We start from the raw sequence: 27,133 nt of genomic DNA on the forward strand, positions 1-27,133 counted from the left end.
ATGGGGCATGTTTATAAACTTTGAGGCAGTAGCTAGCAAAGGTAACATGGAAAACTCAGGAGAGAGAAACAATGATGGGACAGGTTCTAAAGGAGACTGAAAGAGAAAGCATCAAGCCCACAGGTAGAGGGAGGTATTAGTCATGAAGAATTGATCCATCTTCCACCCTCTTAAGACTGGGAGGGAGGAGGTAAGGGTAAGTTCAGATACAGATGAACTTATAGGTATGGCAGTAGAAGGCACACCTATGAAATAGTTCACTTTTCTTAGTGAAATGGAGGCAGGGTTATCTGCTGAGAGTGTGAAGCAAGTAGTGGTTTAGGATAGTTGCTGTTGGATGAAGCTGGCCTTGGAGACAGGTTAAAACAATTCTAGACAGCTGAAGGCATAGCTAAATTAGAGACCAAAAATTTTTTGGCTCTAATATGTAGGAATATATGATTCTCTCCAACATGTCTCACCAGCCCAGGTGTATCTGTGAGAATCACCCTGACCATGTCTTCAGGCAGGTCATGAAGAGTTAGTGTGAGGTTGAAAGTAATGGAAATGGGGACCATTTGACCACAACCCTCTCTGGTTCTTCATAGTCCTCTGAGGCCTCAGTTCTACAAACAAAATTGATGCCTAACTACAACTGGGACTGCCATCCACTACTGGCAAGGGGAAAGAAGTTTAAAGAACAGACTGTCATTCCCCAAATTCGAAGGGAAGAATCAAATTGTTAGCCCTTTACCTGGGCATCTCAGAGTGTTCTAAGATTACAGGTAATACAACAATATACTAATATTCATCCTTTGATTAAGTTCTTCAGCTCTCAAATTTGATGTATGTTCTTTCTTTCATTCAAGATGAAACAAAGTCAAGGACATTCATTTTCAGGGCTTTATGTATAATAGATAGGATTAGTGGGATTAAGAACCACATGACAGGTAAAATAAAACTACACAAATATTTAAATTATTTAGTATGTGTGCCTATGGCACATAACAATGTCATCCTGCTGTGTCAAGGGAACTTAAAGCATCTTTCCATTATTCATTCCCACAGTTACCTTTCAGGTAGGTTTTCTCTCTAAACCTAGCCAATAAGAGAAAAATGCCTCACTGTTAGAAAGAATTAAATAGAAATTTTTCTCCTTCCAAGCTGATTTCAAGAAATTGCTTCAGGATGTTGTTTTAAAATTGCTATTGGTTATTTTAATTGATTTAATGAGAAGTTTTTTTTCTTCTAAAAAATTAAGGCATGTTCTCTTCTTCCTCAAGAGAACAACAATAGTAAAAAAAAAAAAAAGAAAAAAAGAAAAAAAAAAGAAAAGAAAAAATGGCTGTTGCTTCATAGGATATTACAAAACAATGAAAACATCAACTAACCACACAGAAGAGTATCACTGCTACACTCACCTTGCTCTGAGCCCATTCTTTCCTATGAAGTATTGCTCATGGAGGTAGTTGTTTTTTCAGTCTCATAATAGTAAATATGTCTAAAGCATTAGAGTGAACTAATCCTATTTCTATGCCTAAAATAGTGCTATCATCCTATCAAGTAAACATGAATCAAATAGAAAAGATTTCATAAGTTATAAAGATAATTTTTTTTAGAGATGTCATCTGATTTAGAAGGCCAACATTGTAATTTTAATAGTGGGATATAAAGAAAAATCACTGGGGCTGAGACATTAGAATTACCCCACTAGTTATTGAGGAGGTCAGAATTTACTTTGTCATTATAAGCATTCTAGGTTACTGAATGAGAGACTGGTGTACTTCAGTCAAAAAGCTTAACAATTTCCCTTTTATGTGTTTGATATGTGAATACAAAGTGACTAACATTTACTCCCTGACCTCAAGAAGGTCCTTACAACTCTTGACTTTCTGAAAACCACTTTGAGACAACATCTGGTCAGCTCCTCAGTGTGACAGAGCTCAATGCCAAGTTGCAACACAGAAAGAACAGGAAGGCCTGCTGCCATTCATTCACTACAGTGAAGGTACATGCTTTTTAGGAAGGGCTTACATTTAAAAGTAAATTACTGAGAGGTATTTTTCTAAGTAAAATTCACCCTTAAACATCTCTTATGGAATTATCTGGTGCCTCTTGGGCCAGTTTTTCCACCATGATTTGAACAGATCATTGTTTCATTGGCTGACTACCCAGGTTACACTTAGAAACTTTGAAAAACATGTATCTTTAAACAATGTATGCACATTTGGAAACATGGTTTTGTTTTGTGCTTTTTAAAAGACAGAAAAGGGATCACGCTGTACTTATACATCTCATTTATATCCCCCACACATCAAGGTGTTTAGGAGGTTTTCAATGTATCTGTAGCAAGTTATACATTCTGAAAATGGCCACAGCAATATTTCTGGTCCCACATGCTCTTTGAGAACCTCGCCTCTCTCCACCAAGAGTAGAGTCTATTTCCCCTCCTGTCAAAACTGGATATAATTTTGTGTCTGCCTAGATACAATGCAGCAGAACTGACACTACATAACTTGTTTTTTGTTTCTTTTTCATGAGAGGGAGTCTCCCTGTGTTGCCCAGGCTGGAGTGCAGTGGCGCAATCTCGGCTTACTGCAACCTCCGCCTCCCGGGTTCAAGTGATTCTCCTCAGCCTCCTGAGTAGCTGGGACTACAGGCATGAGCTACCACGCCCGGCTAATTTTTGTATTTTTCGGCAGAGATGAGGTTTCACTGTGTTGGCCAGGCTGGTCTCGAACTCCTGGCCTCAAGAGATCCTCCCGCCTGGGCCTCCCAAAATGCCAGGATTACAGGCGTGAGGCACCGCACCTGGCTAGAGACTACATGACTTCTAAGGCTAGGTTATAATGGGTAATATGCTTCTGATTGACTTTCTCGCACGATACTTGCCGTGGAACCCAGCCACCAGGCTGTGACAAAGCCCAAACCAATCAATGCTAAAAGACCACCGGGAGAGGTCTACATGGACTAGAACTGAGGCCTCCAGCCTTTATCCTGCATCAACCATCAGCGGTGAAAGTGAAGATTTCAAATAATTCTACTCCTCAGCCTTGGAGTCTTCCAACTGAAGCTCTACGCATAATGGAGTAGAGAAAAGCCATCCCAGTTGTGCTCTGTCTGGATTTCAGAGGCACAGAATCTGCGAGCATAATAAATATTTTATACATAGAGTTTAGATTACGGCAAAAAGTTGCAAACGTGTTCCGTCATAGAATTATATATTGAAAACGTCCATCTGCGGCACACCAGACCAGCTCTATAAATCAGGTTTTTAACAAAACCGAATTTGTTCAGTGAGCGGGTGAGTTACACTACCTGTCTCAGCTCAGACCTGCCGGGAGTCAATTGTGGACTGGAGCAGAAGGCGCCCAGCCACAAGCTCAAGTTCTATCCCCTTTGCACTCGATAGGCAGATCCCCTGGGAGGATCAGGCCACCTGTTTACCAGTGCTTCCTAACCTATTTGTGTCACAAGTTTAGGAGTGTGCTTCTTAGCCCTGGTCACTCTCTTTCACCACCTCTCTCTAACCCTTCCCCAGGTGTGCTAGCAATTGCCCAACACCTGTCAGTCACTTTTGCCTCCAATTTTACTGGGTGCGAGGAGCAGAGTAAGGAGGGAGAGGAAGAGGGCTGACTCCCTTGCCTCAAAGTGGCAAGGGCCAGCTGAACTTAATTCACACTGCAAACCACCACGTTTCGACAGCCATCCCCATATTTTCACAGCTCAAATCTTCCTTTCTTTTTCGGTCGGCTTCTCTGATTTGCTCCATTTTTAATCGCTCCTCCCCCATCCTCCTTGCCCCTGGTCAGGGCAAACATTAAACGCTGTGCAGCTTTAAAAGGGCATTTTTAGGTGACTTGTAAACGGCTTGTTCCACAGGCCCCGAACTGGCGAGATTCGCTACAGCTCGGAGTGCGCGGTAGACTTTAAGCAGGGAGCGCCTGCCCGGTCCATCCCTCCCCGGCCCCGCGTGGCAAGCACCGCAGGTTGAGGCGCCCCCAAACCGAGGAAGAGGGTTTGGGAGCCTGTGACTCCAAAGCCCTCTGCAACTTCCCGGCCCCACAGCCCCACCCACTAGCACGCGGCCTTCCCCGCAGCCCGCAGGAGACACCTTTGTCCCCGCCCCTCCACAGGTCACCTCCCTCCACGCCCCTCTCTCTTGGCCCGGGCAGCCGGCAGGCAGGGAAGTGTCGTAAAGCCAGGCCCAGGAAACTTTACCCGGGGTAACAGCTGAGGCGCTTTACGGCGACGGCGGCTGAGTGAGAACCTTGGCGGCTGTGGAGGCTGCCGCGGCTGCGAAGGAGGCGGCGGTGGTGGCGGAGGAAGAGGAGTGGCGGCAGCGGCGGCGGGGACCCGTGCGGGGTGAGCCGTGAGGAGGGGCCGCGAGTGACAGGGCTGGCGGGTGGGCCCGGGCGGACGGGGACGGTGGCCGGCTGAGCAGCTGGGCGGCGCTGAAGAGCGGGGGGGGTGGCGGGGAATTGGGGGGGCAGCTCCGTGAGGGACGGTTTCTGCCTTTGTGCCCCCCATCCGTCGCCCCCTGTTCTCCGCGCTCCTCGGCCGGGTTTCATGGCCTCCCCTCTCGGTCTGTGTCGCTTCTAGGATGGCGGAGGTACCGCCTGGGCCTAGCAGCCTCCTCCCACCACCAGCACCTCCGGCCCCGGCGGCGGTCGAGCCCCGCTGTCCCTTCCCGGCGGGGGCCGCCCTCGCCTGCTGCAGCGAGGACGAGGAGGACGACGAAGAGCACGAAGGCGGCGGCAGCAGGAGCCCGGCGGGCGGAGAGTCGGCGACGGTGGCGGCCAAGGGGCATCCGTGCCTCCGCTGCCCTCAGCCGCCGCAGGAGCAGCAGCAGCTCAACGGATTGATTAGCCCCGAACTGCGGCACCTCCGGGCGGCCGCCTCCCTCAAGAGCAAGGTCCTGAGCGTAGCAGAGGTGGCCGCGACCACAGCCACCCCTGACGGAGGCCCCAGAGCGACTGCAACAAAAGGAGCCGGGGTACACTCGGGCGAGAGGCCCCCTCACTCCCTCTCTAATAATGCAAGAACTGCGGTCCCCAGCCCGGTGGAGGCAGCGGCGGCGAGCGATCCCGCGGCGGCCCGCAATGGACTGGCCGAGGGCACCGAGCAGGAGGAGGAGGAGGAAGACGAGCAGGTGCGGCTGCTGTCTTCGTCCCTGACCGCCGACTGCAGCTTAAGAAGCCCTTCGGGCAGGGAGGTTGAGCCTGGGGAGGATCGGACGATACGATATGTCCGATATGAATCCGAGCTACAAATGCCCGATATCATGAGACTGATCACCAAAGATCTGTCCGAACCCTACTCCATTTATACCTATAGATATTTTATCCACAACTGGCCACAGCTGTGCTTCTTGGTAAGTGGATAGAATAAAAAGAGGGTGAACCCAGCAGTGATCGAGACTGTGCGGGGCAGGGAGTGAGGGCCCAGAATGTGGCAGTGGATATCTCCTGCTGCGTATCATAGTACGTTATATGATGTCAAGTGCTGTACACATTCCTAGTTATTTAATGAAATTGTTTTGAAGGTAAGACTTCATGATTCGGGTTAACGTGATACTAGTGTAACTGCAGCAAGCCTGTATGGTGGCGTGTTTCACTGGGGTGGGTGGGGGTCTTGTGTCTTGTTTACCATTAGATTATAATCGTGTTTAACCGTCTTTAATTACCCGCCCGCATCCTCAAACACTTTACAGTCATTTAATTTGAACATGGTTCTGTTCAGATACAGGCCTTATTAGTCTCTCGATTACAACCATAATCAGGGAAGAGTGTATGCATAAACATGTTGTGGTGAACATGGATGTCAGCAAACTTGGTGTGGTCATATTGGAGAATTAAATCTTACAAGCATTTTCGGTAATTATGGAGATGTTTCTCTTTACTTCAACTGGACAATTAACAGTTGTAGCCAGCCTGCTTTCTGGTACTCCATTCCAGAAAGTGCTACTAAAACTTCTGGTGGCTGAAAGACTCCTGAAACTTGAACAAAATACCCTTTTGTGGAATGTAGAAAACTTGTGTGAAATTGTTACCGATCTGATTTTTTTTTTTTAATTTAAGAAACTGGTTGTAGATGTGGCCAAACACTAGTAACACTGGCTTGTGTAGAGTATAATTGACAATAATATTACACGTAAGTGAAAGACTTTTGGACGGTTTTTAAAAATTAACATAGTATTGGCAGTACCAGTAATTTCTTCACAATAATATTGACCCATTTCAGTCTGTATGAACCCTTTAACTTAAACGTTGACTGCAGGTGTATGCTTTGTATCATGTGCTCACAAGCATATTGTTTCTGTTGAATTTTACTACAGAAAGATGACATCCTTTTAAGGAATATTTTTTAATATGTGAAGGGAAAAGCCACCATTACTTAATGTTTTAGCATTGGCTTAGTTTCACTTGGTAATTCCCTGCAAGATATTTTGACAATACTTATCTTTTTGATTCTCTAGCTTGGTGATAATTTGAAAATGTAACCTGGGTATTGTAGATAATGGTAGTTCTATTTTCTGTCTTAACTTGCTTAAACTTCAATTCAGTACATTTGTTAAAACTGGGTACTACTTTATATTCTTGAAAACTGCTCTTTCAGTATTCTAAGCATTGTATCAGAATAGTTCTAAGACATGTCTGTGTCAATGAATATGAGAAAATGATTTATAGCACTATTATAAATGTCATATCAAATGCCACTGTAATTGCTAAAAATTGTAGATTTAGTTGTAAGTTAACCCACAGAAGTAGATGATTGAGTCACATTTCAAGTTGAAATAGATGTTTTTCTGTCAATTCCAGGAAATAGTTGTGTATATGATATTTAGTCAACTTTGAGTCCTGATAGTTACCTAAGCCTCTCTCAACTTGTCTGCTATTTTAGACTCTGGTCAACAATATCAGTAAACTTTAGATTTGATTTTATGTAGAACCCTCCCAATTCACCAGCTAATGTGTATGGTAGCCTTTAGTAGCTCAAGTTTGTTTAATATTCTGAGTATCTAGAATTGCGATATGCACAAGTGGTTGACCTATAAGATTTACTGGTGCAAGTATGAATCAGGAGGTATTAAACAATAATAAAACAGTAAAAAAACAACCAGGCCATTTAAAACTGAAGCCTTTATCTTGGCATACTTTTAAATTTAAGTTTCCTATAGGAACTATTTTTTAAAAAATACAGATGCGTAAATGTCTGTTTATTTTAAATCATATCCTTTTAGAACTGAAAGCCATCCTAGAGATAATCTAGCCCAACTTAGGTTTTGTTCTGTTTTGTTTTTTGATTGAAAAAAAGTTAAGAACCAAAGTGACTTAAAATGTTTCAATCTCCAGATATTTACTGACAGAGGGGTAGGTTTTGTTTTGTTTTTTGATTGAAAAGAAGTTAAGAACCAAAGTGACTTAAAATGTTTCAATCTCCAGATATTTACCGTCGGAAGGGTAAAGCTAGAACCCAGTTCTCCTGGCCCCTCATTATGGTAACAAACAAGAACCTGAAAAATGACATACCCTTGATCCATTCAGTGAAGATTATTGTGTCACCAAGTTATCTTCACCAAGGGACAGTTGCCCTTACATCAATCTCAAGAGATTAGAAACCTCCAAAATGTTCCGTTTTCTGTGGATAACCTGTAATGGGTCAATGGAATATATGGGGTTGAACCTTACAAAATTGCCAATACTTGATTAATAAAAATGATAGCTTATTATGATTCTTCCTAATTGTAAAAGATGTAAAAAAAAAAAAAAAAAAAAAGGACAAATGTGAGACACTTTCAGTTACTCTGTACTTAACCATTTTATCTTTACCTGTTTTCATAGTAACATTTTCAGTTGTTATCTTTTTGAAGTTCTTAAACTTACTCTCAGCAAATGTAACATAGTACTTCGTTTATTTGTTCTAAATTTAACTTTTTGGCTTCCTCCAGTTTTCTATTTGTAGTGTTCTAGAATTTGGGAATCTCTCACTTTATTTTTTTCATAGTTTTATAGACTGACAACCCTTTGGCCTTGTAGTGTTAAGTCTTAATCTTGCCGGGGATTCTTCAGTTCCCATCCTTGAAAAAATACATTTAATAGCGTGAATTCCAAATGTATATGCAGAGCTTTTATTTGGAAAAATTGACAAGCAATTTAGTGATTCCTGTAAATGTACCATATATTCATGAGTAGTTTATCAGGAAAAAAAAAATGCAGCATTGGTCTTCACTACTAATGTCATCGTAATGGTGTATGATATATTGGGCTTTTTAGATGATGTATACAGCTTGATTTTTGCTCCTACAGATTCTAAATTAGGAAGAAATCAGGTCTTAAGAATGAACTAATTCAATATTTTGTTTGCTTATTCCATGCTCAAAGGACAAAGATTTGTTTGAAATTCCTGTTCAGATTGAAAGTACTGTCCAGTTGTATTGTGTTTAATGGTTTTAATTTTTCCTCATTTTTGGATAATTTTATATAAGGTGTAGCTATTCTGAGGTTTGTATCATCAGTCTAATACAGGTTTTCATTTCACCTGAGCCTGGCTTATGAGGTCAGGCCAAAATTTTTTCTGGCCCTTTTAAATATACCATTTGGTCTGTGATAATTTTATGTACGTGTATGTATGTATACGTGTCTATATACGCACATATATTTGAAGTGAGTTTCAAATCAGAAAAAGCTTTCAGAGTTGGTCGAGGCGATTTTTGTGCATACTTCAGGTCTTTGTTTAAAAAATTTTTTTAAAAGATTGATGTATTGTGAGGGAAAAAATTAGAAATAACAATTTCAGAGGTTTATTGACCCAAAATAGTTTTGGAATGTGTGATAAACCAGAAATGAATTAGCGTGGGTTGTTGAATTTCATATTCCTTCAAAAGGATTTTTCCGACCTAGTTTAGGTTTGCATGAAATGGATTAGAATTATCTTGCTGAAAAGATTTCTCCACAGTTAAAAAAAGGCCTTTTAATCAATTTACAGAATGACAGACTAAAAAAGTCACAAATTTAAAATATGTATTAATTATAAATTGGACGTTACTTATTAGTTTTTTGACTCATTTCTGCTTTTGTTGAAATAGTTTCTTCTGGAAAGTTAATTTATGGAAAACAGACTTCTTACTGACACATTATTTAAACAGTTGGAGATACTGCCCTATTTATATTTACCAGAAATACTGTGTTACTAGAACTTTTTATCAGCATTGGAATTTTTGAAAAACATTTTCAGTGGTAACACTAGAAATCTTAATGAAAATGGGGGATGATTAGAATTTAACATGTAGCTTTTAATACTCTGGAAAGCTGTACGTTTTTATTAAAATAGAAATTTCTGTAAAATTAAAGCTTTTAACATAAAGCTTTGATTTTGAACTATAAATATTCTGAGAGCTTTATGACAGTTATCCACACTGTCAGGAGTATCCTAAAAATGAGACTATGCTACATTTACATATATTAACAAAAATCTCTTGGGTATGGTCTAAGCAATACCTTATAAACTGTGCTTTTTCTGAAAATTTTTAATTTTTTTTTCTGATCGAAATCTACCATTCAGGTGTAAATATGTATTATATCTGGCTTTCACTAAAACTTTATTATTAAATTTATTTTCATTTTTTTCTTTTATTGAGATGGGGTCTCACTCTGTCACCTAGGCTGGAGTGCAGTGGCACAATCTCAGCTCACTGTAGCCTCTGCCTTCCTGGCTCAAGCCATTCTCCTATCTCAGCTTTCCAAGTAGCTGGAACTACAGGTGCATGCCACCACACCTGGCTAATTTAAGTATTTTTGGTGGAGACAGGGTTTTGCCATGTTGCCCACGCTGATCTCAAATCCCTGAGCTCAAGCAATCTGCCTGCGCCTGCCTCCCAAAGTGCTGGGTTTACAGGCGTGAGCCACAGCACCTGGCCATTATTACTAAATTTAACTGAATATATTTAAATTTACATTCTGCTGATGGGCAAGTTTTAACAATATTTTATGTCCTAATGAATAGACTTTTTCTTTATAATCTTTTTTTTTTTTTGCATATTTCCCCTTCCAGAACCTTAGGTAGGTCTTTGTTGCAAATAATTGTGATTTTAAGCACCTCATATGTAATCTTATAAAGTACTTGAATGTTTACCTTGTGGAATCTTGTCTTTTTCCCTAGGCTTTAATAGTAAGCATAAAAAATTCATGTTCTAAAGAATATTGAGAAATTTTAACACTAGAACATTTAAAGGAGTTAGGGGATTTAGATTTCTGAAACTTCTGTGACTGCTGTCTTGCAAGAGTTCCCATTATCTTCCCCTGTCGAAAATGCTTACCAATGGTTGGTTATTGTTTTCTCTGGATAATTGTGCAGTACCTGATGGCAATGTATTCTTCATAACTGTTTGTTTATTTTTAAGGCCATGGTAGGGGAGGAGTGTGTAGGTGCCATCGTTTGCAAGTTGGATATGCACAAAAAGATGTTCCGCAGAGGTTATATAGCCATGTTAGCCGTGGATTCCAAATACAGGAGAAATGGCATTGGTAAGAAAAATATTATTTTATGGAAAGAATGCCTAAGCTATTTTCATTTTTGTTGTGTTTTGAAATAAAAGACTTAAATGTAAGTATGTAGAAATGAAAGAAACTAAGGGAAGAAAATTAAGGCGGGTTTTAATTTTTAATTTCAAAATGGTATTTTTAAAAAGTTCTTAAAATGAATTTTTTTCTTTATTAACGTTTTGTTTGACAGTTTTTCTTTTTAACAAGTAGCCGATCATCAGCTTTCACCTGCAGATTTTTTTAAATCACATTCAAAATGCTTTGCATTATGCTAAGTACCACAAGAAATACTGCAATTTATAATTACATTATGATGGTCCTTCATCCCAGCCTTCAAGCACTTGTCTGTATTTGGGTTAAGTGGACCTCAGTCAAGCCAAAATTATGGACAAATTGTTACCATTACTTGGTGCTAGTCATCAACTATATATTGCAATTCAGGAAAGATCAGGAGATGAGAATTGATTGTTTCTTGTAATTCCCAAACTTAATTTTTTGTTGGGTCTACTTTTCCTGACATGTTTAGTTAATCTTAACACTCATGATTTATAATGATCATTAGAATCATGTGGGTGGTTTAAAAACACGTATTTGGGCCCCTCACCCTGAGACTCTTGTTTGTCTTGGCAGAGGTGGGGCTGAAGCTTCCCTAGGTGACTGTGATGTAAGCCTGATTAAGAACCACTCTTCTATGGCTGGGTTAGATAACTTTTGTCATTTAAATGACGCCATAAAACTCAATAGGCCACCAGGTGCCGGGTGCGGTGGCTCACGCCTATAATCCCAGCATTTTGGGAGGCCAAGGCAGGTGAGTCACTAGGTCAGGAGTTCAAGACCAGCCTGGGCAAGATGGCGAAACCCTGTCTCTACTAAAAATACAAAAATTAGCTGGGAGTGGTGGTGGGCACCTGTCATCCCAGCTACTCAGGAGGCTGAGGCAGGAGAATTGATTGAACCCGGGAGGTGGAGGTTGCAGTGAGTGTGCCACTGCACTCTAGCCTGGGTGACAGAGCAAGACTCCGTTTCAAAAAACCACTCTTCTATTCTCTAGGACCTAGTGGCTCTTTGTTCACAGTGGAGAATTGGGTAGACAAGCATTTGTCTAAGCATGTCAAATTTTGTGATGTGCTTTAGCTGAGTATTCATAAAAAAAAGTTTAATACCTGTACTAGTATTTAATCATTAGCAGTTTTTTCACTTTTATGTTTTTAAAAAACTATTAAGTGTTATTGTCCAACCTAAGACTCACACACGGTCCTAGGTATCATGAGAAGTAACTATAAATAGGTTTACTTAATATGTTAGGTTTAGCCAACTTTATTGCAGTGTTATAGCTTTCCACTAAGATTTTTAATGAATTGGGCTTGTTTTATGGACTAAGTTTGAGCCTTTGATGCATTAAAAAGCACTGATAAGGACTCATGATAAATTATAGCCAATTGTTTGGCTAGTTTGGAGGGCAGAAACCAGTGGCTTTTGGGTTGCATCCTGGCCTTCAGACATACTTTGTTTGGGCCATAAAATGCGTGCATACTTGTATGCATGGCTTGAAAATTAAGAGTTTTTAATTTAATTTTATTATTTTTTGAGACAGAGCTTTGCTGTATTGCCCAGGCTGGAGTGCAGTGGTGTGATCCCAGCTCACTGCAACCTCTAGCACCTAGATTCAAGCAATTCTTGTGCCTCAGCCTCCCAAGCACCTGGGACTACAGGCACACACCACCACACCCAGCTGATTTATTTTTTTTATTATTATTATTTTTTTGAGATAGTCTCACTCTGTCGCCCAGGTTGGAGCGCAGTGGCATGATCTTGACTCACTGCAACCTCCGCCTCCTGTGTTCAAGTGATTTTCCTGCCTCCGCCTCCCAAGTAGCTGGGATTACAGGCACCCTCCACCTGTAATGCCTGGCTAATTTTTTATTTTTTAGTAGAGGTGGGGTTTCGTCATGTTGGCCAGGCTGGTCTTGAACTCCTGACCTCCGGTGATCCGCCCACCTTGGCCTCCCAGAGTGCTGGGATTATAGGCTGAGCCACTGCACCCAGCCAGTTTTTTGTATTTTTAGTAGAGATGGGGTTTTGCCATGACCTCAGCCTCCAAAATGCTGGGATTACAGGCGTGAGCCACCACGCCTGGCCAATTTTTTGTATTTTTAATAGAGACGGGGTTTCACCATGTTGGCCAGGCTGGTCTTGAACTCTTGGCCTCAAGTGATCCACCTGCCTTGGCTTCCCAAAGTGCTGGGATTACAGGCGTGAACCACTGCGCCCAGCCTAAGAGTTTTTAAATAAAATTTGTGTGTCTGCTCTTAAAATCAGATTTGGCAAATTTTTTCCCTTTTAATATACCAATTATATTTGACCCTAAACTAGGATACATTTTGCTAGACATTTACAGACACACCACTGACGTCATTGGGAGTGCCAGACTTGCCAGACTTCATCGTGCTCACTGTAAAGTTTATAGGAACCTACTGTGGGTAACAGCAGTTCTGATGAGGTTGTCTTGTCCCTTGTGTCCAGGGGAGTTTGAAGGATCTTTGGTGAGATCAGCTCGGGTTATGCAGTAAATTCTGGCCAACTCATGGGGAGTTCCTGGGTTGTTCTGGCCATACCATATCTTGTCTTTTTCTCTTTCGCTTTCCTACTGCTTTCAAACACAATAGAACAAACTCCTGCTTGTGGCAAATAATTATGTCTGAGAAAAAGGAGTATATTGGGAGATAGGTCTTTCAAGAGGAAACATACTGTTATGTATAGGTTCTGTTGGCTTCTCTTAGCTTATAGCTAAAATTTTTCCCATTTAATTTGAGGTAATCCGTGTATCTGGATTCAAGATAGAAACTAGCATTTGACATTTCTGTGCTTACGAATATTATAATTTAGGTTATCTTTAAGAAATACATTTTTCCTTCATTAATACTCAGATCTATATTCTAGGTACTAACTTGGTTAAGAAAGCTATATATGCCATGGTTGAGGGAGACTGTGATGAGGTAAGTCTTTAAAAATGTTTAATACTTTTTATCTGGGCATTATTCTTACTGGGTATTTTTAATAAATATTTTATAATTTATTGCAGATTTCATTGCAGTGTTACTATACAAATGCAGCTTGTGGGGAAAATTATATTCCATTTAAAAACACATGAATTTTTGACCTAGAACAAATTTTAAAATGGAGCTAAAATTTCTTCAAAATGTGTGGGGGGAATCTTAGACATTTTCAGTACACAATTTTGGTATTCAGAGGCTTTATCATCAGTTATTTAAGGTAGCTCTTCTTACAGACTCTGTTATAATTTGCTTACATATTGGCCTTAGTTTCTGACAATGGGAAACTGTCAGTCTATATGGAGGACATTTCACACTTGAAAATAATCTTTTCAGAATTAAATAATGACAATGTTGGCTAGGGGGAAGACAACCACTTTTAAAGAGTAGAGCTATCTGTGCATTAACATAAGAGCATTTTCTCTCTTCAGCTTGTTTGTAAGGTCTGATGGCAGATATTTCTTTGTATCCTACTGCACGGTGTTTCTACATATAGTAGGTGCATGATAAATATTGGTGATGATTGGGAATGTTAACATTTACTGTTGCACAGAGTGGAAGGGAACAAGTATAAACTAGAGAAGTGTAGATGTCTTTAACATAGCAGTGGTGACTAAGGAGGAGCAGAGTTGTACTAGTACTTTTATGAGTAATAGAAGTAGCAATTGTCTTTATTATTAGAGGTCAGATGTGCCTTAGAGAATTCTCAAAATATGTGAAATTGGGTAAGTTTTTTTAAAAGGTTGACCTTAATACATAATTTGTTTAGTGACTTAAAAGAAATGGAGTGTTTTGGTACAAAATTTATACACAGTCAGCATATATGATATATGTATGCATGTGTTTTTGTTAACAAAGTCCCTTCTACCATTCTCATGCTTTTCAACTCTTTATCCATCTTTCCATTGATAGCTACTGTTTTTTGTTGTTGTTTGTTGTTGTGGGGTTTTTTTTTTGTTTTTTTTTTGTTTTTGTAGAGATGGGAGTCTTGCTATGTTGTCCAGCTGGAGACCACTCCAGCTCCTGGCCTCAGGTGATCCTTCCACCTCAGCCTCTCAGGTGTTGTGATTACAGGCATGAGCCGTTGCTCCTGGCCTGTTGCTACTGTTAACTGTTTGAAATGCTTTCTCTCATTTTTTAAACACACCTATGTGCAAATATATAGTTTTTAAAAATACAAATGAAGTAATTCTTATTCAGTAATTATTAGCAATAATAATTGCTTTTTTCTTTTAACAATATCTCATGAATGCATTTCCATGTTAGAATACAGAGATTTACTGCTGAGCATTCTCAGGCTTCTTGTTCACATTAGGCTCTATTCTGACAGATCCACTCTAAGTGGTGGTTATATGAGAAGGCCTACAGACATAGTGGGTGGCACAGTGAAGTCATCCTGGGATTCAAAAATATCTAATTTTACTCCAAAGAAATAATTCACAGGTGTTGAAGGATCTCACATTGTTCACAGCTTTTAATATTATAATGCAAAAGGTGCAGTCGCCAAAGCTTTACATGACTGGTAACTGAAATTTCGAGGAGAGAATTGGATCAGATATGTTCATGAGTATAGGTCCATGTTTGGACCATAGCCACACTGCTTGTCAGCTCATCGAGAAAAGTCAGGTTTCACAAAAGTTGCTTAACAGCTTGGAGAAATCTTCGGGATAATATATCATGTTTTGATCTTCCACAGATCCAGTGAACAGGGGTGTTAAGAGCAGAGAGTATTATGTTCCATATGATTAAACCTTTTCTGAGTTATCCTACTTGCTATCCTAAGTTACTACTTGTGAGGCAGGCTATGTGCTTTTGTTTAACTGTTCAAAGGTTTGGATAGTGTTGGCTTTTCATTTAAAGATGTCAGGAATGATATGAAGATTTTTATTGTTTTGGTCTCAAGGTTAAATTCTAAATTAATGATATATTTTATGGTAGAAAAACTTCATTTCCAGCCTAAAAAGCTAATGCTGATTCATTCATTTTTTCTTTTGAAACAATGAATGTTACTTAATCTTTAGGCTGACATCAGGGATAGCTTTGTGAACTTTCTCCTTTTGTATGATTATGGTTTTTGCAGTTTGTGAATACCTCTGTCTCTGGATTAGATAACTTTTTCTTGGTATAAAAATTTTGCTTATCTGTGTCCAGCGTTATTCAGATCAAATAATTTGCCATATGAACTCTTGTTTACTCTTTAGAAGATATGGTAGCTATTTGGTTTTCCTTTGCTTGTTAAAATACTTTAGTCTTTAAGACCCAATTCAAATACCAACAACTCCTTTAAGTTTTTCTTGATCCTTCTGGACAGAATCCATTGCACTTTTCTGTTATTTTTGCTACTCTTTTTGTAATTATTGCACTTAATTTCACTTGTTCAGTGCCTTAGCACAATGTAGGACAGAGATGCCTTCTCTTGTTTGTTGCTGTATTCTCAGTGCTTAGTGTGACATTTGTGATAGAGTACCTGCTTCGTAAATATTTTTTGAATGATCAGTTCTGTGCTTCCAGCATGATGTTTGTAATCCCTCTCTCTCTTGTTTAAGCACTTTTAAATTTTGACTTGTATTGTTGTTAACTTGTCTTTCTCTCTGAACTTTCTGTATGCTTTCTAAAAACACCAATTGTCTTATTTTTGTTCATAGTAGGATTTTTTTTTTTTAAAAAGGCATCTTCAGGGTTAACCAAGTTGTTAAAATGCCTTTGAAATGATAAATCTCCAAAAATACAGCGATTAATGAAAAGGCAAATAAACATGTGCTTTCACTTTCATTAATTTAGACCAACCTTCCTTTCTTTTAAAGGGTTTAGACATTTTGACAAATTATCTGAAAATCTGTGAAAGACATTTCAGAAGGGTTTTAAATTAGATTTTCTACTACTTAGGTTATTCTGCTATTTTTAAAATTCTTACAAAGATAGAGATTTTAAAATCTGTGAACCTTTTAATAGAGGTACATTTGGCCAGGCACTGTGGCTCACGCCTGTAATCCCAGCACTTTGGGAGTCCAAGGCTGGCGGATCACTTGAGGTCAGGAGTTCGAGATCAGCCTGGCCGACATGGTGAAACCCCGTCTCTACTAAAAATACGAAAATTAGCTGGGCGTGGTGCCACACGCCTATAGTCCCAGCTACTCGGGAGGCTGAGGCAGGAGAATCGCTTGAACCCGAGAGGCGGAGGTTGCAGTGAGCCAAGATTGCACCGCTGCTCTCCAGCCTGGGAGACAGAGTGAGGCTCTCATAAAGAAAGAGATACATTTGGAAATCTCCGTGAAACCTTACTGTGCTCCGTGGCCGGAAAAAAAAAAAAAAAAAAGATACATTTGGAAATCTCTGTGAAACCTTACTGTGCACATCAAACAATTTTTACTTTCTATTCTGTATACAGAATTTGTGACCTTGAGTCATGTTTATATTGTTCTTTGTTGTTACTGGTCATTTTAAGCTCAGAGTATTCAGCCAGAGTTATTAGTAATCACAGAATTGAAAGGTAGATGTTTTTCTCCAAATAATGCTGCACTGTTCCTAGTCTAATTGATGTTTTCATTTTGTCTTACTGTAAGTTTCCCAACTTTTCATATCAGAATTAGACATATGTTAAAACAGTATAGCTAAAAAATTTTTTCATTTTCTATGTATTTGGAGCTGACTAAAAAATTATAGTATCAAAACAAGAAACAAGTGGATTTGTTACTTGATGAGTAAGAAATATATTACCAGTATGCTGATCTGGCTTAAATTTGTTTACACCCCCTGCACGCTCTGGCTGCCAGATGTGTAGTGGCTAGGACAAGTATCTCAGGTTCATGTTTCACAATAGAAGAAAGAATAAGATAAATACATATAGAATGAATGAGTTTTCTATGATGTAGATTTTAAAATAGGATCTGTGTACCTAAAATCAACCTACTTGGTGGCCATTTACATTTATGTACTTTTTTTCCTGAAGTAAATTAGAATATGGGCAGGTGATTGATCAGTATCAGTATGATGAATAGTGCCTCGATTTTTAAGCCATTGATATCCTTAAAATCTTAATCTCTGAAAACTTCAAGGTTGTTTTTGTTTTGTTTTGTTTTGTTTGTTTGTTTTGTTTTTAGAGTTTTAGGCTGAGCACGGTGTCTCACGCCTGTAATCCCAGCACTTTGGGAGGCCAAGGTGGGTGGATCACGAGGTCAGGAGTTCGAGACCAGCCTGGCCAATATGGTGAAACCCCGTCTCTACTAAAAATATACAAAAATTAGCCAGGTGTGGTGGTGCGTGCCTGTAATCCCAGCTACTGGGGAGGCTGAGGCAGGAGAATCACTTGAACCCAGGAGGCAGAGGTTGCAGTGAGCCGAGATCGCGCCATTGCACTCCAGCCTGGGGGCCAGAGCAAGACTCCGTCACACACACACACACAAAAAGAGTTTTTAGGTCGATTACTGTGAATATGAATAGCCAGAGATAACTGATCAGAATACAGTGGAATTAGGATTTCTTAATGGAATTTATAGTATCTTAAAATATTTTTAGTTGAAAATCACGTCATCTAATTTTTGCTTATTTATATTAAAGACATTTTTTCCATTGAAAAACCGTAATGAACATTGCAGAAAACTTGGGAAACAGAAGAAGAAAGTTCACTACCTACCTTTCTAGCACGTTGTATTAGTCCGTTTTCACATTGCTGATAAAGACATACCTGAGACTGGGCAGTTTACAAAAGAAAGAGTACCACGTTGGATTTACAGTTCCACATGGCTGGGGAAGCCTCAAAATCATGGCAGAAGGCAAGGAGGAGCAAGTCGCATCTTACGTGGATGGTGGCAGGCAAAGAGAAGAGAGCTTGTGCAGGGGAATTCCTCTTTTTAAAACCATCGGATCTCGTGAGACTTAATTCACTCACGAGAACAGCACGGGAACGACTTGCCCCATGATTTAGTTACCTCCCACCAAGTCCCTCCCACAGCACATGGGAATTCACGATGAGATTTGGGTGGAGACACAGCCAAACAGTATCACACATCCAATTTGGTGTTTTCTTTCCATTCTTTTTTTGTTGCGTACATTTATTTTTACTAGACAGTTTCTTCTGTAAATAGTATGCCATGTAACTTGCGGCAGACTGTTTACAATCTGCTATTCAAACCCATGACTTTCCCTACAACCTGATTTGCTTGACCTACTTAATGCTACTTATTTCTAGCAATATAAAGGTAATGCAAAAGACATTTTGGTAAATTTTAGATAATATAGTAGCTGACTCTATTTTGTACAATTAAAAGAATAAAATAGATCACATTAGCACTAATGAGTAAATTAGATTATTAGGAGCCAAGGAGATCTAAGTTATTTTTTGAAATAACTTATACTTTTCTAAATTAGAAAAGTCCAACTTAGAAAAGGTACAGTCATTCTTTTTCCCCCATTATAAAAGATTACTTTTTATCTTTTTAATTAGACTATATTTATTGTGTTTATTATGTATTTACTAATTATATATATGTATATATATATATAAAAACATCTTTAGTTTCACTGGAAACATTATGCTATGTGATAGAGCCTGCAAGGTAAAGAACAGAATACAGTGGGGTTAGTTAAGCTGCAAGGATTTTGGGTGAGTAGTTTGGCCTAATAACTGATTATGAGACACCTGGTTTCCATATTTATCTTCTGTCACTTGGCAGTTGTGTGATTGTAGGCAGGCCATTTAACTTTTTCTGGTCTTTCTCTTTGTCTATGCAACATGATGTTAATTCTGATCTTAAAGATATGTTGTGAAGAGCAGTACTGTTTGTTGTTCATTCAGCAAATAGCAGTGGAAGGGCTTCTAGGTGCCAGACAGTGTGGTAGTGCTAAAGTTCTAGCAGTGAACAAGCCTGCTCTCCAGGAGCTTCCAGCCTACAGTATTAAAAAATACTATCTTAAGCAGTAATGTTTTGTAATGGTTTGGCTTATCCTGATAATGGTCTGTTACTGTTGCTAAGAGGATCGGTGGAATTTCACTGTAATTTTTTTTTCTGTTAGGTAGAATTCAACTCTGTCAAGTTTCTTTAGGACCAAAATAACTTCATTTTATGGGGAATTTCTAATATAAATCCAGATATTCTTTTAATATGTTTATAAGAATTTAAGAATTAAAAATTAGTTACTTTATCCTGGCATTTTTCTGTTGTGTCAAATAATTTTCTAAAGAAAGAATCTCTTTGTTTAGAAAATATGAGTGTGCCAGGAGAATCTTTACATTTTGACTAGATTAGACATTGGTGTAACTTTTTTCTATGTAATTGAGCTTCATTTCATTAATATATTAGGATGCAAACAAACTTGAACTCAGTTCTTAACCACACTTTAAGTGTGTATTTGTGTAGTGGTGGTAGCCTCAGATGTGTTTGGAATATTTTAGATTGCTAAATATTGATGGTGGACTTAAAATCCCTTTCATCTTGTCTTAAGTAGGTTAGATTTCCCAGTCACTGCTTTGCTTTACTTTGGGAAATGAGGGGGAGGTACAGTAGAGTAGTTACTATTAAGCTTTAGTTCATAATTGGACTCTGTTCTGTCCTTGCTCTATTGGTGGCCTTGAGTTTTATTCATCTGTAAAATGGATAACCACATCAATTTCATAGGGTTATTGTGAAAATAAAGCTACATAATACATATAGAATGCTTTACATTGCACATAGTACAGCTCCAATAAATATTAGCTGTCATATTTTAAAATTGTCACTTTTTATTTACGTGAAATCAATTCCAAGTTTTGAGTTGTTGTGACTTTAGTGTTTCTCATATTAAATTGCTTTGATTTAACATTTTAGCTATAATTAGGTGCCGGACCTCATAACAATTGCAGGAATTACCCAAGAGAATTGTTAAAAACTAAAAACTTGCATTGACCAGACTGTGGTGTTACAGACTCTAGTATGACATACGTTACTGGAAATTTAATTATGTCTCTGTGTGTATGTGTGAGTATTTTAATTTGTTTTTTGAGACAGAGTCTCGCTCTGTCACCCAGGCTAGAGTGCAGTGGTGCACTCACAGCTCACTGCAGCCTCAACCCCCTCGGCTCAAGTGATCCTCCCACCTCTGCCCCTCCAAGTAGCTGAGACTATAGGCACACACCACCACACCTGGCTGATTTTTAAGGTTTTTTTAGACATGGGCTTTCACCACGTTGCCTAACCTGGTCCCAAACTCCTGGGCTCAAATGATCTGCCTTGACCTCCCAAAGTGCTGGGATTATAGACATGAGCCACCAAACCTGGCCAAATTGTGTTTTTTTTAAGTGCAGAAAGAAATTGACGTTTACTTAAACCAATTTGTTTGCTGTACAACTTGTATTTTAGGTTTTCTTAGGAGCGTGTTTTCTTGATCCTGAACTGTTAATTACTTCATTTTAGATCTTTTAAAGGTTTAGATTTAGCATTGGTCCCTGCTGTTGTTGGGCTTACCAGCTAGGAGAGATGACATACCACTCATCAAATGTTGAATAAGAATGTGTCATAGGAACGGTGCAGAATGTTGCTGGGTGATATAAAAGGAAAGGGGCACTGTACCCAATCTGGAAGTGACAAGGTAGGGCCAAAAGAGAGGAGGATAGGAAGAGCATTCTTCTAGACAGAAAACAGTTTATTTGAATGTTCTAAGGTGGGAAAGATCATGGTGGGTTCCAGAAACTGAAAATTCAGTGTTTAGCATGGAAAGCAAGAAGAGAGAGACCTAAAGCAAAGCTGAGGCCAATATATTGATGGACTTTTTATGTCTCTTGATATTATTTTTAGATTGTGGACTTTCTCTTGAGGACAAAAGGGAATCAGTAAACGGTTTTAAGTAGAGAATTAACAAGAGCATCACCCTAACTCTAGAGAGAATGGGAGACCTCTTGAGTTAGGAGGCTCTTGTAATTATAGTGAGAGTTAATGGCAGCTTGGACCGTGGTATATCGAGCATAGAAAGAAGAGGACCACTTAGAGATTTAAGAGGGAGAATTGACAATAATCAGTGCTTGGATGCATATAGGTGGTTGGAGAGGAATGAGGTTCAAAGATGACTCCTGGGTTTCAGGTTTGAGGCATTGGTGTGGTGGGGGGTGATCCTGTTTACTGAGATATGGAATTGAGGAGGAAGAGCAGATTATGAGTTCAATTTTGGATATAAGTTGAGGTACTGTCTTTTCTCTATTATTTGCATCAGTTGTTTGCATTCTTGTCAGACTTTTTGATAGCTTGAGAAAGAACAGGAAGAGACTTATGCTTCACTTGGGCCTTTGTTTAATTATACTTTGCCATTTCCCCCCCACCCACTCCAAACACTTGAGGGTTATGACACCCAATAGTAACTGTGGCTCACTGTGTTGATAGTTCTCAATGAAATAAGTTGAGAAACAATTGAAAAGGCAAATAGAGCTACGTGTGTAAAAGTTGGGAAGATGGGGTAGAGGGTGTTAGAGGGAGGTAAAAATAAAATCGCAGTTTTCAAAAATACCAGTTATTCATTGTCAGGGCCACTGGCTCGGTAATATTTCAAAAGACTTAAATGAAAGTTAATACTATATGTTCCTCTGTTAAGCTTTGCTATATAGACCAGTGGTTCTCAAAATGTGGTCCCTTGACCGCAGCAACATCATCATCTAGCAATTTAAAAATATTAAAAATGCAGATTCTTGTGTCCTACTGCAAACGTACTCATAAACTCTGAGGGTGGGGCTCAGCAATCTATTTTAACAGACCCTTCAGGTGATTATGATACACTGTAACATTTTGAATACCTCTTGTCTGGATTCAGCAAACTTTCTTGGTAAAAGGCCCACTAGTAATTATTTTAGGCTTTGTGGACCATAGGTCTTTGTGGCAACTGCTCAGCTCTGCCCTTGTATTGAGAAAGCCACCACAGACATCATGTAAACAAATAAACATGGCTGTTTGACTAAAACTTTATTTACAAAACAGCAGGCACATTTGGCCCAAAGTCTATAGTTTGCAGACTCTGGTCGAGACTCCAGACAAATATGGTAGTTATTGCCAGAATAAATGACATATTAATGAAAATACGGAAGTTGGAAGTCAATCTGAATAGCTGCTTATAATAATATAGCTTATTATTTTAAGGAAATAAACCAGCACTTTTGATTGTTGATTTTATTTTCATCTTTAGTCATTTTACCTTTCCCCACAGGGAAATAATTAATCTTTGTTTTAGTATAAAACATACTCTCATTGCTAAACATTTCAAACCACACAAATCAGTAGAACAGAAGATAAATCTGCAGTGGTCCTCCAAGCCCTTGACCCAAATATAATATTACAATCTTGATGACTGTTTTTGAGTTCTTTCTGTATATTATTTATTGTTTTCACTATCAATTTTTAAAATAATGTATGATTTTTTAAAAAATTGTTTAGTTGGTAAATTATTTTTTAAATTGTGTAATTATAACTTAGTTTTTTTCTCATTCCTTTGAAGGTTGTTTTGGAAACCGAAATAACAAATAAGTCCGCTTTGAAACTTTATGAAAATCTTGGTTTTGTTCGAGATAAGAGGCTGTTCAGATACTATTTAAATGGAGTTGATGCACTGCGACTTAAACTGTGGCTGCGTTGAGAAACTGACATCAAGGAACAACTTTCATCCACACAGAATCGACCTTTGCATGCAATGCAATTTGTACAGAATTGCTTTGCAGGTGGATTTAGTAATTTCCATGCAGCTCTTACCTGTCAGTGTCTCATTGAGTGTCGCACAATATTTGTTGCACTTTGGCATGGCACATTTGTTCTGAATTAAAAGATTGTTTTAAACTTCAGGAGTTCTTTTGGTACCAACAAGATGTGCCAGTTGATAGCCAAGATTTATGTGTTCATTTGCAAAGTCTGCTGACAATGTTATTTACACAGTGATCATTTTATCACAGAACCAGTAAGTGGAACATAATTTTTGTTCCTTAAAAAAGCCAATGTGGATTGTAAAAGTCTTTAAGTATACTAACATTTCACACAAAACCTGCCCTAGTTTTCTGAAGTGGGTGAGGGAGACGCTTCAGTTTTAGGTTTTATTTTTTCAATATTAAATTTTCCATTCTTGAATATTGGTACCTCAGTGATTAGTGAATGAAAAAAATGTAGGGTGGATATGTCTTACAATGAGTAAAGGTAACAATTAAATTTTGTCTGCCAGTGCCTGTGTAGATAAGTATATTTGTCTTCATCTCTAGTTTTTGAATGCATGCTATCTTTTCCTTTTCTTTAAGGCCTTTGCAAGCAAACTTTTGTTTTTATTTAAATTCTAAATTTGATAAATTATTTCAGATTTTTATAATTTGGATACTTTTTTCAGGTGAATGAAAGAATGGTTTACTTTAGAAGTCCCTTTTTCCTTACAGTAACAAGTTGAATCTACTTGGAAAATTGAGAAATGGCTCAAAAGAGATAAGAAAAGTTGATGGAGCCGGGAATTGCTGGGGTTTAGATGCACTTTTTCTTTTGAGAGTAAGGGAAGTTTTGGAAAAGAATAGAAAATTAGTGTAAATTGATATGATTTTATTTAATCAAAATTACTGCTACGCTGCGAAGAACAGCTTTTACAAAGTAGCTGAATTTGTTTTTCCCACTTGATTTGGATTCACATTGCTTTCATTTCTTAAAATGCTTCACTTCAGGTTCTTGGTCTTGGAAATAAATTTCAAGGTGCATTGTATCCATTTTAAGCTGCTTTATTTTATTTTCACTTGTATGAGCAAATTCTTGGGGGAGCTTTGCTTTTCTTCTGCCAGAAAAACAAAAGGGGGAAATGAAAATCTTTTTTGGAATGAGTTCTGTGGGTTTTCTTAACAGCCACCATGTTTATTAGTTACATTGTGTTTTGGCCAGTCAGTGCAATGTAACAAATTTTACAGTTAATTGCTTTCAATTGAGTCAGTAAACCTGTGATAGATAATTTAACTGGAAAACCTAGGTACCCATAAGAAAAAAGATTCATTCTCTGTGAAAACTGTAGGAATCTGTTGTTGTTTTCATTTGAATATGCTCTACTTCTGCTCTAGTATTTGGTTTGGAATATATTTTGTGGCTCTAATTACTGTATTTTTAAAAACCCTACCTCCATTAACAGTTGGTAAAGGCCCCTTTTCAGGAAAGTTTGTTGCCTTTTTTTTTTTTTTTAAAGGAAAGCTGCTCTTTGCTCAGTATAGTGTTTTGAAAGTGAACATAGTAACAAATACTTTAAAAATAAAGATACACAATTTATATTTGAAAATAAAAACTTTCTGCTGGTGGGATTATTTATAGTTCTTTATTTTTAAAGAAAATGTTTTCCTTTTTATATTGCTCTTGAAAGTTTAATGGGCAGAATACAATACTGGTTATAATAAAAATATGGTAACCACACAGTACTCAGCCTTTCAATATGTTTTTGGTCAAACTTCATTTAGGCACTAGCATTTAGAAGAATACCAATCATAGTGATGCTTTTGTTATTTAATATGAAGGAAATGGAACTAAAACATTTATGTCATCAAATTTTATTTCACTTCTTTATATTTGACTTGCTGGTTGATACATAATGGTTGATGAACATATATTTGCTTAAATCACTAATAGGGATGGTTGTAAAGTAGATAGATCATTGGTTCAACCATTTTAGTGTTTTTGCCAGATTGTCAATGAAACCATCATACTGACCTTTTCCTCCAAAATTGCCAAATTGACTGAACTGGTTGGGTGTTTGTAAAGATGACGTTAACTGTGTGACTAAAAAGTCAGATGGTTGCCATATTGTTTGGTATATGTTGAATGTCAGTGTATGCCTTATGTCTTTAACTGGGTATGCAAAAAAATTTTTACTTAAGTAGATTAAAATTTTAACCTCTAGCATGAAAACCCAGCACCAACACTGAAAGACTCCATTCAGGTTGAAGTAGCCTCAAACAGTAATTTACTTTTTGATAATAGGCTGTTGTTTTTCTTAAATAAGCTTAAAACAATTCTATCTGAAATTGGTAGCATGGGTTCACTTGGCTACAACTGAGCAAAATAGATGCAACTTTCTTTTAATGGGGTGCTGCCTCTTTAGGACTGACTGTACTATCCACTGACACTGGTTTGGCAGTTGGTACTGCTGAACATTTTTATACATGCTACCATGAAGCTATATATGTTAGTATTGAAGAAGCTAACGGGTATACTATCATTTTTGATGTGTGGGCTGATTATAATTTCCTGTATTTCCTGTACATTGGGATGAAACTACTTTAGCAAAGTCCACAGATCAGAAACCAGACGGTAGTTTTTGAAGTTGAAACCAGCAAAATAAGAAAAAACAAAAAATCGATTTTAATATTTTCTGCCTCTTTCCCAAATTACCCTTCCCACTTGCTCGACAAATCTATGTAAAGCAGTTTGTTTTTTCATGTTTTAACTTTACCTTGCCCTGTGTTATGGTACTGGCTGACATGTCTAAGACTGGATGTGTATATTTATTATGGTGTCTAAAAATCATGAAGTTCATCACTTTTCAGGAGTATAGATAAAATCAAATTGGTAGTACATCAGAGTTACTTTTCAGTGCACCATGACATCACTAAAATGAGTGCTGTAATGTTACAGGGCTTTCAGGTTTGTAAAAACATAACCATAAATTATATTGACGTCAGATATGAGTTGAGTATCTATAAAATATCACGTGTATCTCAAAATATTGGACTGCTGTTTGACTGGATATTGCTGCATAATTTTCTTCTATTGTCCCATATCCTTTTGGAGAGAGATTTAATGGGATTTGAAATGTGCAAGCTGTCTAAATAAGATGCAGTCAAATAAAGTATGGTTAAGTTGTGTTTGCATTTTTCTTTTAGATACAGCTGTGTGCATTTTATGATTGGGTTGTTTTGCTTTTACCTACTAAGTAAAACAGCAACAAACAATATATTGTTTCCCGCTTCCTGCCTTTCATCTAAGAGTTACGGGGAAGAAGTATTACATAATTGTCATCACTGTTGTGTGTTCTGACAAAGTAAATTTGAAAATAACATGAACTTGATTTTCCTAAAAGTACTCAGTCAACTCATATGTCAGTTATCGGTACATTTTCCATGTGTTCAGTCAAAAGTTTATCTTTTTAGTCTTTTTCATAGCAGTTTATTTCTAAGACAGTTTTTATTTTAATTTACTTTTTTGTCTGCACACTGCCACTCTGTAATGTTCCCCCCACCCCATCCCACCCTTGGTAAGACACCAAAGTAAAATAGAGCAATATCCAAAGAGCTTTTTGCCCCTGTCTTGTGAGGAGCTTTAAATAGCTGTGAATACTTCTGTATGTCAAGATTTTCGGATTTTAGTGGAAGGATGAAATGATCTGTTTTAATCATTTAACTGCTAAATTACTTTTATCATGCATGCCAAATCTTTACATTATTCTTTAGAGTAATACTGTAAAAGTATCTGAGTTTGTTTTATTTGGGCCTTATGTGGAACTCGAAATACTTCATAAATTCACTCTAAGGTCTAAATAAGAACCAGAAGGTTGATACCATTTTTTCACACCAGTGAACACAGATCAGTATTAACCTGTAGCCCA

At 38.2% G+C, this 27,133-nt stretch overlaps 1 protein-coding gene across 1 annotated transcript; it reads left to right on the plus strand.

Moving 5' to 3' along the window:
* The first annotated feature begins 4,217 nt into the window (after positions 1-4,217).
* Positions 4,218-26,410, plus strand: NAA30 (N-alpha-acetyltransferase 30, NatC catalytic subunit). Its single transcript, XM_003831668.7, has 5 exons — positions 4,218-4,344; positions 4,582-5,353; positions 10,382-10,505; positions 13,464-13,519; positions 23,027-26,410. Exons 2-5 carry the CDS (start codon positions 4,583-4,585, stop codon positions 23,162-23,164), a joined length of 1,089 nt encoding a protein of 362 aa, XP_003831716.4. The 5' UTR covers positions 4,218-4,344; position 4,582; the 3' UTR covers positions 23,165-26,410.
* The last annotated feature ends 723 nt before the right edge of the window (positions 26,411-27,133 follow it).

Source organism: Pan paniscus, chromosome 15, assembly GCF_029289425.2.
Source record: "Pan paniscus chromosome 15, NHGRI_mPanPan1-v2.0_pri, whole genome shotgun sequence".
Taxonomy (NCBI): domain Eukaryota; kingdom Metazoa; phylum Chordata; class Mammalia; order Primates; family Hominidae; genus Pan; species Pan paniscus.